At 37.4% G+C, this 18,339-nt stretch overlaps 1 protein-coding gene across 2 annotated transcripts in view; it reads left to right on the forward strand.

Annotated features, from left to right (window-relative positions):
* The window catches only part of C4BPA (complement component 4 binding protein alpha), a 34,142-nt gene extending 16,121 nt beyond the window's left edge, over nucleotides 1-18,021 (forward strand). For both annotated transcript variants that reach the window (XM_016129280.2, XM_016129281.2), the window contains exons 7-12: nucleotides 1,509-1,691; nucleotides 5,845-6,045; nucleotides 11,471-11,659; nucleotides 15,485-15,649; nucleotides 16,676-16,851; nucleotides 17,613-18,021. In XM_016129280.2, the coding sequence (XP_015984766.2) occupies nucleotides 1,509-1,691; nucleotides 5,845-6,045; nucleotides 11,471-11,659; nucleotides 15,485-15,649; nucleotides 16,676-16,851; nucleotides 17,613-17,786 (1,088 nt within the window). In that variant the 3' untranslated portion in view covers nucleotides 17,787-18,021. The remainder of the gene's footprint in view (nucleotides 1-1,508; nucleotides 1,692-5,844; nucleotides 6,046-11,470; nucleotides 11,660-15,484; nucleotides 15,650-16,675; nucleotides 16,852-17,612) is intronic.
* Nucleotides 18,022-18,339: the final 318 nt, after the last annotated feature.

An 18,339-nucleotide genomic window follows, 5' to 3' on the forward strand; every position in this document is an offset into this window, starting at 1 on the left:
GCAATAATGAAATAACTTATTTGGTCAGCTTACACTGATGCATGTTATACCAGTATATAGTAACAAACAGCACCAATATCTCATTGGCTTTGCAAAGTTGAAGTTAATTCTCACTCATACTGTGTGTACTGCATTTCCAGGAGACTCTTTAGTTATTAGTTTAGCAACCAGTTTAGCAATCCAGGTTGATCTTGTGGCACCTCCATATTAAGATACGCTTTCATAATGTCTTCAGAAGAGGAAGAAAGAAAAGCAAATTATGCCCTGAGTTTTAAGAGCTTTGGCTTTAACACCAAATATGGTCCTGAGCAGTATAATCCATTGTGCACCTGAGTGATATGACCACATATTACTTTACATTGCAGCCTTTTATCCAAAACTCATAATGTGTAGATCCTACCTACCTTAAGGGAACTGGGACATATAATCTTATGTCTGTTCAGGAAGCAAAGCTGGAAATATTGGTTAGCACTTATAATGTCAACCACATATCCCTACAGAGCAAAAAAAAAATCTAACCACCAGAAGGTCAACAAGACAAAGCAAATAGTAATTGAGCCAGAAGATATACTGTGGTATTGCTAGTTTGCTAATCTAAGGCATCTTCCTCTGCTACTTAGTGCCTAATAGAATCACTTGCTATTCTGACTCCCCACAGGACACAATCAAATCAGGGAATGAGAGAGCACAATACTGCAAACAGTCCAAAATGCCTGGAGTCTAGACCGCAGGAGGCGGAAATGGCAGAGACTGAGGGTGGAAAGTTAGCAGGATCAGGTTATGAAGGGCCTCACGTGTCACTCTTGGGAGTTCAGAATGTAGTTGAAGTGGAGACATTAAAAGTGTTTAACCAGGGGCTTTAATATGTTGCATTTTAGAAAAGTAACTCTGGCTGAAGAATGGTCGACAATTTGAAGTGGGACAAAATTTAACCCACAGGAATTTGTTGCAAACATCCAGACAAGAAGTAAAGGTGGCTTCAACTTTAGCTGTGGCAGTAGGCCTGGAGGGAGGTTGAGGGATTGTAGAGGAATTAAGGTGGTAGGACTTGACTGTCTGCTGAGGGAGGAAGGCAGTTTGTTCTTTGCTTGTGATGGTGTAGATGTCTGATGCCCTGGCTGCCTCATCATCTTGACCATCGTATCGTTAACATTGGCCACTGATCCTCCACCAACGCCATCAAGGAAAGTTGGTAATATAAGGGGACTTTGAGATAATGTGTTTCTTTTCTGGGTTACACATGGCTAGTTTTTCTTGGGAAAGTGAGGAGGTAGAAGTTATCCACGATCATCTCATAATAGAACCAACATAATGGGACCTCATCTTATTGAGGCTTTTGAAAGTTGAAAAAAATATAAATGCATTTTAAAATGCTTCCCTTGTTATCTACTTGACATGTACTGTATCAGGCTTTTCTGTTATAATCAGAACTGGATTAGTAATAGCAGTAATATCCTTATTGTCATTGCTCTTTCATAATCCACTTATCTTTTCTTATGATTCTTTAGAAGTCATCTGTCCTCCACCAGATGTGAAATATGGAAAGTTAATCTCTGGATTTGGACCCATCTATAATTTGAAAGACTCCATTATGTTTGGCTGCAATAAAGGTTATATCCTCAAAGGCAGCAGTATAATCCACTGTGAAGCTGACAACACCTGGAATCCTCCTCCTCCCATTTGTGAGCTCAGTAAGTATGAACCATAAAGGAACTTCAATGTTTGGCATCTAAAGATACCCAGAAATGTTGGTAAGGGCGTACTCATATACCGAAGCCCATTTGAATCACAGCAAAAATTTAAATTTAGATAAATAATTTTCTTTATTTTTTTTCTTATTTGTAAAAAGACTGATTATAGGACACTGTACAGGATCAATGTAACATGACAAAAGACCGCCACATGCCACCGTGCAGGTCGTACTCCAACCCAACGAGGAGACATCAACATTGTAGTCATCGTGGATTAAGTGTATTTAGTTCAACAATTTTCTTGCAATTGATAGAAAATTTTATTCTAACAAAATCGTTATATTAAGATAGTTGTTTTGAAAGATAAATAAGAAAGTATCCTGAGAAAAAAATGCCTTTTTCTAACTTGCACAACAGTATTATATGGGCTAACTATGATTCTGACATTCTCAAATTATAAAGTCATGTGGATCATTAAAAATGACATTAATAGTAATAATGATAACTTGCCACTAAGCTAGATATATAACAAGAATTTACTCAATGAACTCTCCTCAAAATTGTGGACACTATTATGATTCTCATTTTACAGATGAGGAATCTTTTCGCAGAGTTTAAGTGACTTGCCCAAGGTCATATAACAGGAAAAGGGAGAAAGCTACTTATACCTTGTGCTTTTAATTTTACCCTCATGAATTGTCAATAACCTTACACTGGACACTTTTGGAATGGTGGTGTGAAGAGCTTGGGGAAACCTCTCTCCAATCTATTAAACTGGTCATAATTAGCAAAGACAATCATTTAAGGTCTCTGGAGATTAATCAAAGGAATTACAACAAATCGATAAGTTTTTATCTAACAAAATCTATGCAGATTTAGAACGCTGGAAAGGTGTCAAAAACAATAGAGCAATCTGCTAACAATTAGTGGAGGCTAACAGCTGCATAGAATACTAATTGAGGCAGACCATTAATGGGAAAGAGATAAAGATACAACTGCAGTTATTCCTGGTGGTAGGAAAGCTGTGTGCATGCCCAAGGTGGTGCTTTCTTTGGAGCATCATTAGAGTTTGCAAGATTTGGGGGATATAGACTTAACTGCAATAATCCAGTCAAGTCACTAAACAAAGAAATAAGCAAACAAGGAGGTAACAACAATAACAACAGGCGGAGGAGGAGAAGGTGGAGAAGGAGAATCAATATCCCAGGTTACTGCAATATATTATCTAACATGTTCAGTTTTCAACAAAAATTAATGAGCCATGAAAAGAAATGGGAAAGAGTGACTCATATAAAGGGAAAAAGCTGGCAATGGAAATTGCCTTTGAGTGGGCTCAGATGTTGGACTCAGCAGAAAAGTTCAAAACAGTCAATCTAAGTATATTTAAAGAACTAAAGGAGACAATATTTAAAGAATTAAAGAAAGATATTATGAAAACGTCTTATCGAATGGAGAATATGAATTAAGATAAATGTCATGCAAAAAATGAAAATTATGGAGTTGAAAAGCACAATAAGTGAAAAAAATTTTTATAAATGGAGCATAACAGTAGATTCAATTTGGCAGAAGAAAGAATTGGTGAATTTGAAGATAGATTGATTGAGATTATGCCATCTGAACTATACAGAATGCAGACAAATGAATAGAGCCTCAGATAAATGTGAGACACCAGAAAGTGCCTCAACATTTACATAATGGGAGTTTCAGAGGGAGAAGAGAAAGGAGCAGAAAAATCATCTAAAGAAAAAAATAGATGAAAATTCCCCAAATTTGACAAAAAAAAAAAACCCCTCACATTAATTTACACTAGTTTATTAAACTTTTAGGTTTAGGACAAACATAAAATGATCTATACCTGAAGATATTATAGTCAAAATATTAAAAGCCAAGGATAAAGAGAAAACCTGAAAGCAGAAAAAAAAAGCTATGACACATCATGTACAATAAAAGGCCTGTAATCTTAACATCTGACTTCTTATCAGAAACAAAGGAGGCAAGAAGAAAATGAGATGGCATATTCAAAGTACAGAAAGAAAAATGATCAACCGAGAATCTAGCAAAAGTTTTCTGATCTACATGTACCCCAAACCCAACAATACACTGCGATAACTATTGCTTTATATGAGTTTATGTTTGACATCTTTTAAGGTAGTTGAAGAAAGGAGAGCAAGTATATATTTATAGAGCTTATTATATTAATCTTCTTTTTACCATTTTTGATCCTCTTCATTTCTTGTAGATTCAAGTTATGATTTGATGTCATTTCCGTACTCCAATACAACTTTGTTCCTGCCTATCTCCTTTGTGCTGCTATTACCAAATATTGGATTTTGTGTGGTATAGGCTTAGTAATGGAATTATATACATATTGTTTTATACGATTGCTGTCTAAGTCAATTAAGAAAGGAAAAGAAATATACAATTATACTACTATATTTTAATTACCTACATAATTACCTTTGCTGGTGTTCATTGTTTTTCTGAATTGATTCAAATTACTATTGGAGTCACTTGCTTTCATCCTGAAGAAGTTCCTTTAGTATCTCTTGTGAGGTAGTGTTCTAGCAACAATCTCATTTTATACCTGTCAGTATGGTTGTAATAAAAAAGGATAAACAATAACAAAAGTTGGTGAGAATGTGAAAAATTGGAAGCCTCATGCCATGCTGGTGGGAATTTAAATGGTATAGCCATTTTGGAATCAAGGTTTGGCAGTTCTTTACAAGTTTGTTACCATATGGCCCAATAATTGGCCTCCTAGGTATCTGCCCGAGAAAAATGAAAACAGATGTCCACACACGCAAAAACTTTATGTTAATGTTCATAACAGCGTTTATAATAGCCAAACAACCCAAATGCCAGTCAAATGAAAAATGGACAAAAGGCGCTATATCCATACAATGGAGTATGATTTGGCAATAAAAACAAATGAAGTAATGATACATGCTATGATATGGTTGAAACTCGATAACACTATACTAAGTAAAAGAAACCAGTTATAAAAAGTACACATATTACATGATTCCATAAAAAGTCCAAAGTAGGCAAATCCATATATAGAGAAAGTATATTAGTGATTCCCAGAGCCTGGGTGGAGATGGGAATTGGGAGTGACTACTAATGAATACAGAGTTTCTTTGGGTGGGGAGGTTGATAAAAATATTCTAATGTTAGATAGTGGAGATGGTTGCACAACTCTGTGAATATACGAAAACTAAATATACTAAAATAAAATAAATTAATTTTTAATTTAATGTATTTTATTTTATTTTTTAGGTGAGGCAACTCTTGGTTGACCTCACAGATTGCAAGGACCTTGTCAGATTACAAATCCTTATTTTATATTGTTTATGCCTACAGCATCTGGTCTTCCTAGGTAGTCTCCCATCCAAGTACTAACAAGGCCTGATCCTGCTTTGCTTCCAAAATCAAACGGGATCGGGCTTGTTCAGGGTAACATGGCCATAGACTGGATTGTATATTTTAAATGGGTAAATTTTATGTTATATGATTTGTATCTCAATAAAACTGTTTAAAAAGAAACTTACCCTGTATACTATTTAAAACGTTTGAAAATAAAATATAATAAAAATCCAACTTGGCAGATGTTTGCATTAAATTTCCATGTGATATAAACCAGTAGTAATAGGAAAGTGTAAAGAGGACAAGATGCTGGCTTCAGGCTCTACGGATGCTTGGAGTTTGTTTTGTTCTTGATCAGCCTTTAATGATAACATTCCTGGTGTCATCTGGATGAAGGGAATGACTTGTTTATTTTTCACAATCAGTCAGGAAATAAGAAAGTTAAATTTGCCTGGGGCAGTTTTCTGGCCACATCTACCCAGCAAGCCTAATACTCTAATTCAGAGACTCACCTTTATGAGTACAATGAGGTGGAAAAAGAATTAACATTTTGGATACTTGGCACAACACAAAGAAACCACCTGGTAATGTGTTTAGTGAGAACCTCTCTGGTGCACTGCACATTTGGGGGTACGTCCATGTGTGTTTTCTGATGTGTCTGATTCATCAGCTATGGCAGCCTGGTTCATGGCTGAATGAACACACAACACTTTTTGATAGGACAGGCTCATTGATCATGTCGCATCCTTAGCAACAGCCTCTTTTCCCCTTGTTCTTCTTTTATGAGCAGATGGTTGTGTTGACTTGCCGACTATCCCACATGCTTACTGGGAAAGACACAGCAGCCCCAAGCCAACTGCAGAGGAAGCGTTTAATGTTGGAACTGTGTTGAAGTATCGCTGCTATTCTGGCTATAAAGCTGCTGAAGATAAGCCTTTGACTGTGACTTGTCAGAGAAATTTCATGTGGACCCCATATGTGAAATGTGAGGGTGAGTTTCTGTTTTTTAAAATCCTTTAATATATTAAATGTCCAGCATATGCTAGGATTTTCTGCCTTAAATGAATTCATTTGCATCCTTCAAGACAAATTTAGAATCATATTAATTCAACAGAATAATAACTATTACTGCCAGAAGGGACCATAAAGATCGTGGAGTTTGAGCGGCTGAGAAATTACCACCATTTCTTATCCCAGTTTAAAATCGAATGAGACATAGATAGAGTAGTTGAACATTATGCAGACTAAGAATTAGCTTCAATGCTGATAATGGTAGAATGAAAAATACATTCCAACTATTGCCAGAATCAGACTTCGATCAACCCTTTTCTTCCTAATGTAGACTTTGGGTGCTTGGTAGAAAGAAGCCTGTGAAAAAGGCATGAACTGAACCAGCCATAAAGTAACTTTTGTCTCATGCCTCTTGAGCATGGGACTGTGGGCCAAAAAAGCTAGGTCCTGTGACTGCCTGTAAATATTCCCTCACCCAATATTCTTGCCTCAGTCGAATAGAAAAGAGACTTTCTCCAGTTTCACTAGTAGAAGATGACCCTCCTCCTCCTCCTCTTCCTCCTCCTCCTTCTTCTTCATTCTTATTAAATATAGCTAACATACCATATTGTATTTTCAGGTGTATACAATAGCTATCCAACATTTATATAACCTAAAGATGTGATCACCATGATAAGTTCAGCAACCATCTGATAACTTACAATGCTGTTACAATATTATTGGCTATATTGCCTATGCTGTATACCACATCCTCATGATTTATTTGTTTTGTATCTGGAAATTTGAACTTCTTATTCCTCTTCCCCCTCACCCTCCAATTTTTAATTTTTCAATTACAGCTAACATTCAATTTTTTTTTTTATATATCAGTCTCAGTTGTACAGCATAGTGGCTAGACATTTATATAATTTACAAAATTTCTCCCTGGCTGGTCTAGTACCCACCAGGCATTATACGTACTTATTACCATATTATTGACTGTATTCCCTACGCTGTACTTTACATTCTCATGACTCTTTTGTAACTACAATTTTGTACTTCCTAAACACTCACCTTTTTCACTCCACCTTTAGGCTCCCTTCCATCTGGCAACCATCAGCCCGTTCCTTGAATCTATGAGTCTGTTTCTGTTCTATTTGTTTATTTGTTCTTTAGATTCCACATTTAAGTGAGATCACATGGTATTTGTCTTTTCCTGTTTGACATATGTCACTTAGCATAATACCTTCCATGTACATCCATGTTATCACAAATGGTAAGATTTCATTCTTTTTTTATGGGTGAGTAATATTCCAATTTATACATGCACCAATTCTTTATCTAATCGTCTACCGATGGGCACTTATGCTGCTTTCATATCTTAGCTATTGTAAATAATGCTGCAATGAACACAGGGTGCATGTACCTTTTCAAATTAGTGTTTTGGATTTTTTTCAGGTGGAATTGCTGGGTCTTATGGTAGTTGTATTTTTAATTTTTGGAGGAATCTCCACACTGTTTTCCATGGTAGCTGCAGCAATTGGCAATCCCGCCAACAGTGCATGAGGATTCCCTTTTCCCTACATCCTCGCTAACACTTGTTTGTTGATTTATTGATGATGACCATTCTAATAGGTGTTAGGTGATATATCATTGTGGTTTTAATTTGCATTTCTCTGATGATTAGTTACTTTGAGCATCTTTTCATATGTCTATTGACCATCTGTATGTCCTCTTTGGAGAAATGTCTATTTGGGTCCTCTGCCCATTTTTTAATTGGATTGTTAGTTTTTTGATGTTAAGTTGCATGAGTTCTTTATAAATTTTGGATGTCAACCCCTTTTTTGATGCATCATTGGCAAATATCATCTTCCCATGCAGTAGGAGTCTTTCTGTTTCATTGATGGTTTACCTTCCTGTGCGAACCCTTATTAATTTGTTTATTCTGTTTGTTTGTTTCCTTTGCTTGAGGTGACCTATCAGAAAAAATATTCCTAAGAACAATGCCAGAGAGTTTATAGCCTATGTTTTCCTCTAGGAGTTTTTATGTTTTGTGGTCTGTCATTTAAGTCTCTAATCCATTTTGAGTTTATTTTTGTGTATGGTATAAGAAGCGGCCTAGTTTTATTTTTTTATACGTATCTGTCAAGTTTCCTAACACCATTGATTGACTATTCTGTCTCTACCTCATTGTATATTCTTTCCTCCTTTGTCATAGATTAATTGACCGAATAGGTGTGGGTTTTTTTTCTGGGCTCTCTATTCTGTTCCATCGATCTATGTTTTTGTTTTTATGACAATACCTTGCTGTTTTGATTACCGTAGGCTCATAGTATAGTTAGATGTCGGGTAGTGTGATACCCCAATTTTGTTCTTTTTATTCAAGATTGTCATGGCTATTTAGGGTCTTTTGTCATTCCATATAAATTTTAGAATTATTTGTCCAAGTTCTGTAAAAGGTGCTGTTGATGTTTTGATGGGGATTGCACTGAATCTATAGATTGCTTTGGGTAGTATGGACATCTTAATGATGTAAATTCTTCCTATCCCTGAGCACCGTATATGCTTCCATTTACTTGTACCCTCTTCGATTTCTTTCTTCAATGTCTTTTTGAGGATGAGTTTTTTACGCCTTTGGTTAAATTTATTTATTTACTGTTTTTGATGCAATCGTAAATGGGATTGTTTTCTTAATTTCTCTTTATGATCATTTTGTTATTGGTGTACAGAAATGCAACCAATTTCTGAGTATTAATGTTGTGCCCTGCTGCTCTACTGGATTCATTGATCAGTTCTAATTATTTCTTTTTCTGGTGGCATCTTTAGGGTTCTCTCTATACAGTATCATGTCATCTGCAAATAATGACAGTTTCACTTCCTCCTTTCCAATTTGGATCCCTTTTATTTTTTCTTCCTGTCTGATTGCTGTGGCTAGGACTTCCAGTACTATGTTACACAGAGGTGGTGAAAGTGGACATACTTGTCTTGTTCCTGATCGTAAGGAAAACTCTTCTAACATTGAATAAGATGTTAGCTGTTCTTTTGTCATGAATGGCCTTTCTATGTTGAGGTATGTTCTCTCCATTCCCACTTTGTAGGGAGTTTTTTTCGTAAATGGATGCTAGATTTTTGTTAACCATTTTTTCTGCATCGATTGATATGATCACATGACTTTTATCCTTCATTTTGTTTTTGTGGTATGTCACTTTAGTTGATTTGTGGATATTTAACCTGCCCTGCATCCCAGGAATAGGTGTCACTTGACCATGGTGTATGAACTTTTCGATGTATTGCTGAATTGAGTTTGTAATATTTCATTGAGGTTTTTTGGATTTATGTTCACCAGGGATATTGGCCTGCAATTATTTGTTGTAATGTCTTTGTCTGGCTCTGGAATCAGGGTAATGGTGGCCTCATAAAATGAGATTGGGTGCCTTCCCTCCTCTTGAAGTTTTTGGAAGAGTTTGTGAAGGATATGTGTTAATTCTTTGAATGTTTGGTAAAAGTCACCTGTGAAGCCATCTGGTCCAACCTTTTGTCTGTGGGGAGTTTTTGATTACTGATTTGATTTTGTTAGTAGTAATTGGTCTGTTCAGATTTCCGTCTTGATTCAATTTTGGAAGATTGCATGTTTCTAGGATGGTGTCCATTTCTTCCAGATTGCCAAATTTGTTGGCATATAATTGTTTGTAGCATTTTTTTAAAACAAACTTTTATATCTCTGTGGTGTCAGTTGTGACTGCTCTTTCATTTGTGATTTTATTTATTTGGGTCCTCTTTTTTCCTTGATTAGTCTGGTTAGAGGTTTATCATTTTGTTTATCTTTTCAAAGAAGCATCACTAGTTTTCATTGATGTCTATTCTTGTTTTTTAGACAATTTTGTTTTTTTTCTGCTCTGATCTTTATTATTTTATTCTATCTACTAACTTTGGGCTTTGTTTGTTGTTTTTTTTCTAGTTCCTCTACGTGTTTCCTTCCCTTTTTGAGAGAATGAGTGAAGGACTAAGACACAGTTGGATGAAATTTTATGGGTCTGTGTGGAATTAACCACAGAAGGATAACATGCTTCCTTCAATGCTTCTCTAGACCCTTGCCATTGTAGGGCTGAAGCCACTGAGGCTCATAATACATGACACTTTATGCTATAGATTGGAATTTGGAAAATATTTGAAATGCAAAATAATAAAGATGGTAGTTTAGATCAGTCTACTGAAAAATTATTCATTTTATATCGGGACTTAAAGTTTATTGCAGTTTTTCAGATGCATTTTGGGGGAATTGAAGGAAAGGTTTTCATGATGTGACTGAATTAAAAGATATTTAACAAAAATTAGTGCCACCACTTAAATAGCAGAGTATTGATTTATACAGGCCTTTGATGATCCTTTTAATGAATAAAAAACAATGACATGTAGATAAGACACTAATTTTTTAGATACATGAATTTTATACATATTTAAAAACCTACCTTTAAATTACATTTGTTTTCTCCACTACAATCTTATTGATTTAGTTTAATAATGGATATTTTTAACCAATTAAAAAGCAGAAGGGAAGGGAAGTGATATTTATCCAATTTATCGTAACATCTAATTAAAGATGACTTTGGATTCATAAATTAAATATTTAAAAAGTGTTTTATCCTATTTATAGCATTACATAAATGCTGTTACAATTTAGAAAACTTATGAATATTGGGTATTTTTATTATAATTTACAAGCAAATGAGTGCTGAGAGAATTTGAGTAGAGCTGCATGACCACTTTGTAGTGAATGTCAAACTCCTGATATGGAGAATAGAGCATTTTACTCCATTATAATATTTTCTCTTGCATAAAAAATATAATATTAAGTTCTATCTGAAAGTATATCTCTAACGAATAAAAATTATATCCTTACACCAGCTATTATTGCATTAAATATTAAATAATACGAATGGCTATTTCTCTTAAATTTGGCATCGAAAAAGGAAAAATCCTGTCAAAGCAATAAGTTCAATTTTTTTGTACATTCACTCTCAAGTGGATATAAACTTTTGAGAACGTTTTTCCTCCTATGACTGGGGAAGTATAAGTTATTTGAAAGCTCTGAATAATGCTGTAACCTTAATAAAACTATAAGGAGACGGATGTTATATGTTATTACTCTTAACTAATTTTGAAAAGTTACATTTTCATACAGGTTTAATCTAACTTCTCATTTTGGAGGCTCCTAACGAAATGATTTAGTTGGAGGGAAACGACTGGGTTGGATGACTTTGGCACATCAGGCATAGGGAGAGGGGACCCAGCATGTCTCATATACCCTTGCCTCTTTCACCAATCTCTTCCACGTGAGCTCTTCCAAGGTAGAAATGAGATTATTAGCCATAGGAGTCTCCTCATGGTGATTTTACTAACCATTAGCCTCTCTTTTTATTATTTAGAGATACGTTGCTTAAAACCAGACCTGAAGAATGGCGAAATCATTAATGAGAAGAAATGTAGTTTTGCTGATAGCTGTGACTATTCCTACAGAGATAAGATTTCATATTCATGTAATGATAGACGTATCTATGAAGCTACATGCGGAGGAGATGGCACGTGGATTCCTGAAACACCAACCTGTGATAATAGTAAGAGCTTATAGAATTATGTTATTTTAGAAGTTTCTTCATATCAACGTAATGGAGTTTATTAAGGGAAGATTTAGAATTAGGTAAAAGGATTTGTATACTCTGCATAGTTCTTGGAGTGGATAAATTTGTTTAAAAGCACTGCCTCTAGTCCAAACTTCTCTTTCTCTCTCCTCCCTCCCTCACCATCCTCTCTCTCTCACCTCACTGGTTGATCCCATTCTCTTGACCTTCACGGTTTCCTTTTCTTTTCTGAATCAATGAAAATAGGCCACCCCTACAAAATAAGCTAGACTTTTATATTATTGTGTTTCGTTTCTTGGTAGTTATTCTCTTTTTTTCCCCCTTCTTACTGGTCCACACGTCTTAAACTGTAGAACAAGACTCGCCCCATCTGTTTGCACTTGCTTTTTTGAATTTGCTTCTTTTTTCCCTCAAACTTGCTTCCTTTCTTCTGCTGCCTCTAAGCCTTTCTTCAGACTCTTCCTCAGTTTGAAATGCCTGCCCCTCCCTCACGAAGATCACTTAAGTGCTAAACACATTGTTTCCCCATAATCCTATGAACAGGAACAGTTACTACTGCCAGGATAGCAATTTCTTTTTTTCCCCTTGTATTCAAGAAGTAGTCAAAGGAGCTCCAAAGTGGCCAGGCATCAGTTGCAGATCAGAAATCAATGAATGGGAGTCTTCTTGTCTCCCCTGGTAAAAGTGATACCACTTTTCCCATCAGGACTTTTCTCTCTATAGATCCCAGAGTTTGTGATTAGAAGCACAATTTCCCCTAGTGGGTCACTTAGGATGAATGTAAGCGGGGCTACTCATGCTTCCATCTTTTGCATTCTGGACCCATGCATTTTATTTTATTTTATTTTATTTTATTTTATTATTTTATTATTTTATTTTATTTTATTTTATTATTTTATTATTTTATTTTATTTTATTTTATTATTTTATTATTTTATTTTATTTTATTGAGGACCCACCTCCATATAAAGGCTGATCTTTGACTTAAAGTGAATACCATGCCCTGAAAGATATAAAGAGATATCGTAAAGTCCCACCACTGTGAAGTGTTGTCTCTCAGCTGGCACTTCGGCTGAGCCGTACAGGCCACTACAACACTCTAACAGGTCCGCAGGTGACACAGTCTGTAAGCAAGTACTGCATTTCCTGGCCAACTGCGATACCACAGCTCTTTGCTGTGAGTGGGTCTTAGAGGTGCATGTTTAAACACTCTAAAATCTTTAAGATATCAGTGCTGACTCAAGTTCTGTGAGCAGGAAAGGAATAGTTGTCTGTTTCTGTCAGAATAAATAGTTGTCCCTTCCAGGTGGAAGCATGACCAATATAGTCATCTTGCTACCAAGTGGCTCTCTGGTTGTCTCAAGGGATTGCAATGTTGCTGGCAGGTTGGGGATTCAGTGACAGTCATAGCTGGTCAGCCTTGGTAAGCAGGAGTTCATGTTGTTGGGCTGATGTTTGTCTTTCATCCATGCCACTGTGAGTCCTTTGCTCCTTTTCCTTTTGTGACAGCCTGGTGAGGCCAGTGACAGAGGATGGCTGACCTGAACTGGTTGAGACATACTTTTCTACTAGGTTCTTTAATGCCTTCAACCGAGGTGGTTTACTAGTGATCACATGCAAAACAAAAACTTCACACTTCCTGTCCACTTCCATATGTGCAAGTCACCTGCTTCTACCTCGTAGATTCTTGCACCTGATCTTCCCATCTTTGTCCTTAAGGGCTCTGATTGACAAGCCACTCATTCCAAACTGTCATTTAATCTATCTTTAGGTCACTTTTTTTCAAAACATAGACTGCCCAGATGTACTACCCAAAGCAATGCCTATCAGAAAGATGTCTCTTTACTACTGACTTTTGAGACCACCTGTGATTGGGCACTAGTACAGCTTCCATCTATGTTAGCTTGCAGACACATACCAAAAATATTCACCTGAGAGTCAGGGTCAGGCTTTCCCCTGTTTCGTCAGTTAGTTGTAATGGATACACCAGATAGCCATGAGTGTGAATTAAGGGAGGGGGTACTAGTGCAACAGTGGATGGGCACAAGCAAGATATGGGCTCCTTGTTTGTTCGTCTTGCTTGTGCCATCTGGTCTTGCTCATGCTCAATCTTTGATGCACAACTACGATCTTATAATGGATTGCTGCCCGCCTGACCTTACAACTTGACTGGTCTGACAGACCCAATTCATGATGAGTGATTCTGGCTTCATGGTCACTTGATGACTTAAGGTCAGGAGCTGTCTCTATCAAGATCAAGTACCATGCCAGGAATTATATTCCAAAAAGTACATAATCCTCTGCTGCAGTGCATGGCCTTGCTTCAGTATGTCAAGGGTCTGTGATGTGATTGTTCCATTGACATTGGCATCTTTCCCTACTATATCCACCTCAGTACACTAGGCTCTCCAGGGCCCTAGGGCTAAGCAACAGGGATGATTTCACTGCCAACTGGACCTGCTGCAGAGCCCTTTCCTAACATGGGCTCCATTCAAACATGACAGTCTTTTGTGTCAGCTAGCATGTGGGTTGGGAGTGTATTCCCAAGTATGGAATATGCTGCTTTTAGAATCTGAAGAGGGCTGCTATGCATTGTGATTCCTTCTTTATTGTGGAATGTGGAATTTGCTATAGTCTGATCTTACTTTAGATGGAATAGCTGAGCATGCACTGGCCCAGGACCTCTAACAATTTTACTGATGTGGCAAATCCCTGAATTGTTACCTTCTATGATCTGGAGCATCATCGTGTGACTTGGACAAAAACCCATTTTTGCCCTCTCATCCTGTGTTTCTCCTGTGCAACTGGGTGACCAGCCCCCACCCAGGAGCCCACGCGTAGTCACCTCATTGGAATAACAGATTCTGCTACTGCGCTTATCACTCAGGAAGGCCAGGAGTTTTAGGATATCTGAGCCAGGAACTGAAAGCAGGGATCGATATAAATTTTTTTCTATTATCTTATATCATTCTAACATCTTCTTGCTCATTTAGTAGAATTACCATGATTCTACTGATCTATTGGGTCAATGTGATATTCTGTGGATATCCACATGCTCATGATAACCTCACACTTTATTATAAGAGGGGCAGGTGAATTTTTATATTCCAAGGCTAAAATGATGAAGATATGATCTTGACCCTTCCATGAATATGCATACTGTTTCTGACAATTTTCCAGATAAAATGGGAAAGAAGCCTTTGCTAAAGCAGTGACCCCATTTACCTGAAGACACATCAATCTGCTCAGCACAGATACTACATCTGGTACTGTAGATCAATAGAAGGATGACCAATTTTGCATCTTTTGTTCTTTAAGAGTAGCACTGATATTTCTCTTTCCCCCTACCCTTGTTGTATGATATATTTTTAAAATATATTATCTTTTCTTTAAGAGAGAGGGGTCTGGGTCATACGGATGACTTCTACTCAGCCTTCCTAAATATGATAGCTCTTACTCCATAGGCCGAAGGCCCTATATACGGTCTTTGCAGTGGGAACCTATGCCAATCATTTAAACAGTCAATATAGGAGTGGTTCCAATGACCAATTTTGTCTATTCTGGTTATAGTTTTGAGGATAATAGAAATGACCATCATGCAATCCAACAGGGGGCCATGATGATTCTTCAGGTTGAAGCATACAGGAGGGCAGTATAGGTGCTTGGCTTTGGCTAAGTGATTCTGGGGGCAAGGAGATGGCAGGACAGGACAAAGCCTCCTACAGACCACACAGATTCCAGGATGTGTTACTTTCTCAGTCTACAAGCTCAGACTCTTTCCCTTTATGTCTTACCCCCAAGTTTGCAATTATCCTCCTGTCATACCCCATGGACATTATAAAGAAGTTAATACATATTTCGCCAAGAAGTTTAAATATGAATGTGATGAAGGATACAGTCTGGTTGGACAGGATACACTCTCCTGCAGTTCGTCACGCTGGTCACCTGAAGCACCTCGATGTGAAGGTAACTCCAGCTCCCTTTTCAGCTATGGCTATGTGGGTGGAACTGTCATGAAAGGATTGATAATAGTGTTTCTTTCCAGCTAGAGGCAGCATGAAAACATTGGATTTGATTTACTTTAAATAATTACTGTATTCAGGTGGTATCCAAAGCAAAAAGGGCAAAGGGCATGCCGAAACATTAATCTCCCCTACTTCTTTCTCCCATTTGCAAAATCCAGCCTCCTTGAGGCAGCCCCTATTCCCACTTTCTCGCATATTTCTGGAAATAATCGACAGGTGGTGCATTTTCTCCGAGTGTAGCTGTGGTTCGTAGTAAAGTTTTCATGAAACTTGCTCTAGCATGCATGTAAGCTTGCATGGGCTAATTGCAAGTATCATGAAGTGACGGGTATTTCCGAGAAAGCTTTGTGTGGGGCACCACCAGCCCATTATGTGGCAGAGGACTCCTAGTTTGCCAACATGTCGTGGAGACAGGAGGAATCAAGGCTGGGCCTGACTTTTACACGTACACAGGTTTACTATCCCTTTACCATCAAGAACTCCAGGAATTATTTGCCACCTTTGTCTCCATTGCATACAGCAGGATAATAGGCAAGAGGGAAATGTCATAACTAGTGTCTTGTAGAGCTCAGGATGCAAGAGATAGACACTTTGATAGCTGAGAATCTGGGGTCAAGTGCCCCTTTTATATTCTGTCCTGTTATGTAAAGCTGTTATATCCTTGCACACATTTCTTAACCTCTCTATATCTCATTTCCTTCAAGATAATATGGGAATACTAACAGTGCCCACTTCATTGAGCAGGGTGAGACTTAAATGAGATAATCACGTATAATGCTTAGCCTTAAAGTCTGATATGAGCCAGTGTTCAATTAAAATATTAATTAATGTTATTGCTATCAAAATGAAAGAAAGATAGAACAAATGAAGCACCTGGATGTAGTTCAGTTTTAAAATCCTAACTGGTTGGTTATTATGTCTTTTTTCTTAGACCTACAAATTGCTTGTAACTGTGCTTTCATTGTAGCTCTGTGTCTGAAACCAGAGATCGCACATGGAAAGCTGTCTGTGGATAAGTATTTGTATATTGAATCTGAAAGTGTCACCATCCAGTGTGACTCTGGCTATGGTGTGGTTGGTTCCGAAAATATCACCTGCTCAGAGAATAAAACCTGGTACCCAGAGGTGCCCAAGTGTGAGTGGGTAAGTGGTAGAATTCAAAAAGTTTTCTGAGCTATCCAGACTTAAAAGTGGTGTCACCCATAGCACTGTCCCAGCCAGCAAGGGCGAGGTCTTACTTGTCAGGAATTATTTCTGAGTCATTCAAAGCAGGGGTCCCCAAACCCTGGGTCTGAATAAGTATTGATCTGGGGCCAATTAGAATGTGCAGCAGAGCAGGAGGTGAATGGCAGGTGAGTAAGTGAAGTTTCACTTATATTTGCAGCCACCCCCGGTGCTAGCATCACCACCTCAGCTCCACACTAGATCATCAACCATTGTATTCTCATTGGAGCACTGGTTTTTTTTTGTTTTTTGTTTTTGTTTGTTTGTTTGTTTGTTTGTTTTGCCTTGAAGCACTCTGGTCAGTTAGGGGGGTGAGTCTTCCTGCTCTCAAATGAGATAAAAAAAATACAAGCTCCTTAGTAGGAGGAAGTTCCCATAGACCTGGCAGTACTGACTCTTTACTTGTCTTTCTAGACTATATAATACACTGTGATTTATTTCTGGATGGTTAGCAGAAATGGCCTTTGTCCCCACATAGACCCTCTGGGAAGCTGTCTCAGAGCAGATCTATATCTCTCTGGGAAAGATGAACATGGGCCCCAAGGTGTTTTCTGGCTAACCCACCAGTCCTGACGTTGGTCTTGGACCTGACTCTGTAGTCCTGCCATTGTCAGAATGCATCCTCCACATGACCTGGAGAGAATCCTCTCAACCATGTCCACCATCTATATCTCTTGTAGGTGGTTCCTGAAGGCTGTGAGCAAGTTCTAGCAGGCAGAAAAATCATGCAGTGTCTCCCAAGTGAAGCAGATGTAAAAATGGCTCTCGAGGTGTATAAATTGTCACGGGAGATTGAACTTCTGGAACTACAGATAGAAAAGGAGAGGAAATCCATTCTGAATTGCTCTGTATAATTTTTCGCAAAAGAGGGAGGAAAAGGTGCCTTTCTTCCTTCAATTCAATATGGATCACTTTAGTTGAACATGTCCACCAATGACTTGCACCAAAATTCATCAAAGTAAATATCTAGAAAAAATAATGTGCTAATGATTACGTGCTTTTTAGAATAGTAGATCATCTTGTTGCTCACATTTTTGCTTTTTAGAACACAAAGTGTACATATTTTCAATTAAAAAATTTTACATCAAACATTGTTCTGTCCTTGTGGTCATTAGGACTCTGTGAAGTGAGGTTCCTAAACATAAAGTTAATACATTTATTTTATTATATGGGCTTCAAATAAGGACTAGGCTTTGCATTAATACTTTTGCCCGAATTGCCTTTAATGCACAGCTCTTCATATGCAAATCCCTCAGGTCCTCAGTATTTAGAGTATGTGGAAACACACCCCAAAGCCTTGTCTTTTCTCTCTTTATTTGAACAGAGTTATGCCCTTTTATAAACCCCCATGTACTTGGTCTCTTCTACACTACGGCTACCTCTTGACTTTTCCCTTATAAAAAGAGG

This window comes from Rousettus aegyptiacus, unplaced genomic scaffold (genome assembly GCF_014176215.1).
Source record: "Rousettus aegyptiacus isolate mRouAeg1 unplaced genomic scaffold, mRouAeg1.p scaffold_m13_p_17, whole genome shotgun sequence".
NCBI lineage: Eukaryota > Metazoa > Chordata > Mammalia > Chiroptera > Pteropodidae > Rousettus > Rousettus aegyptiacus.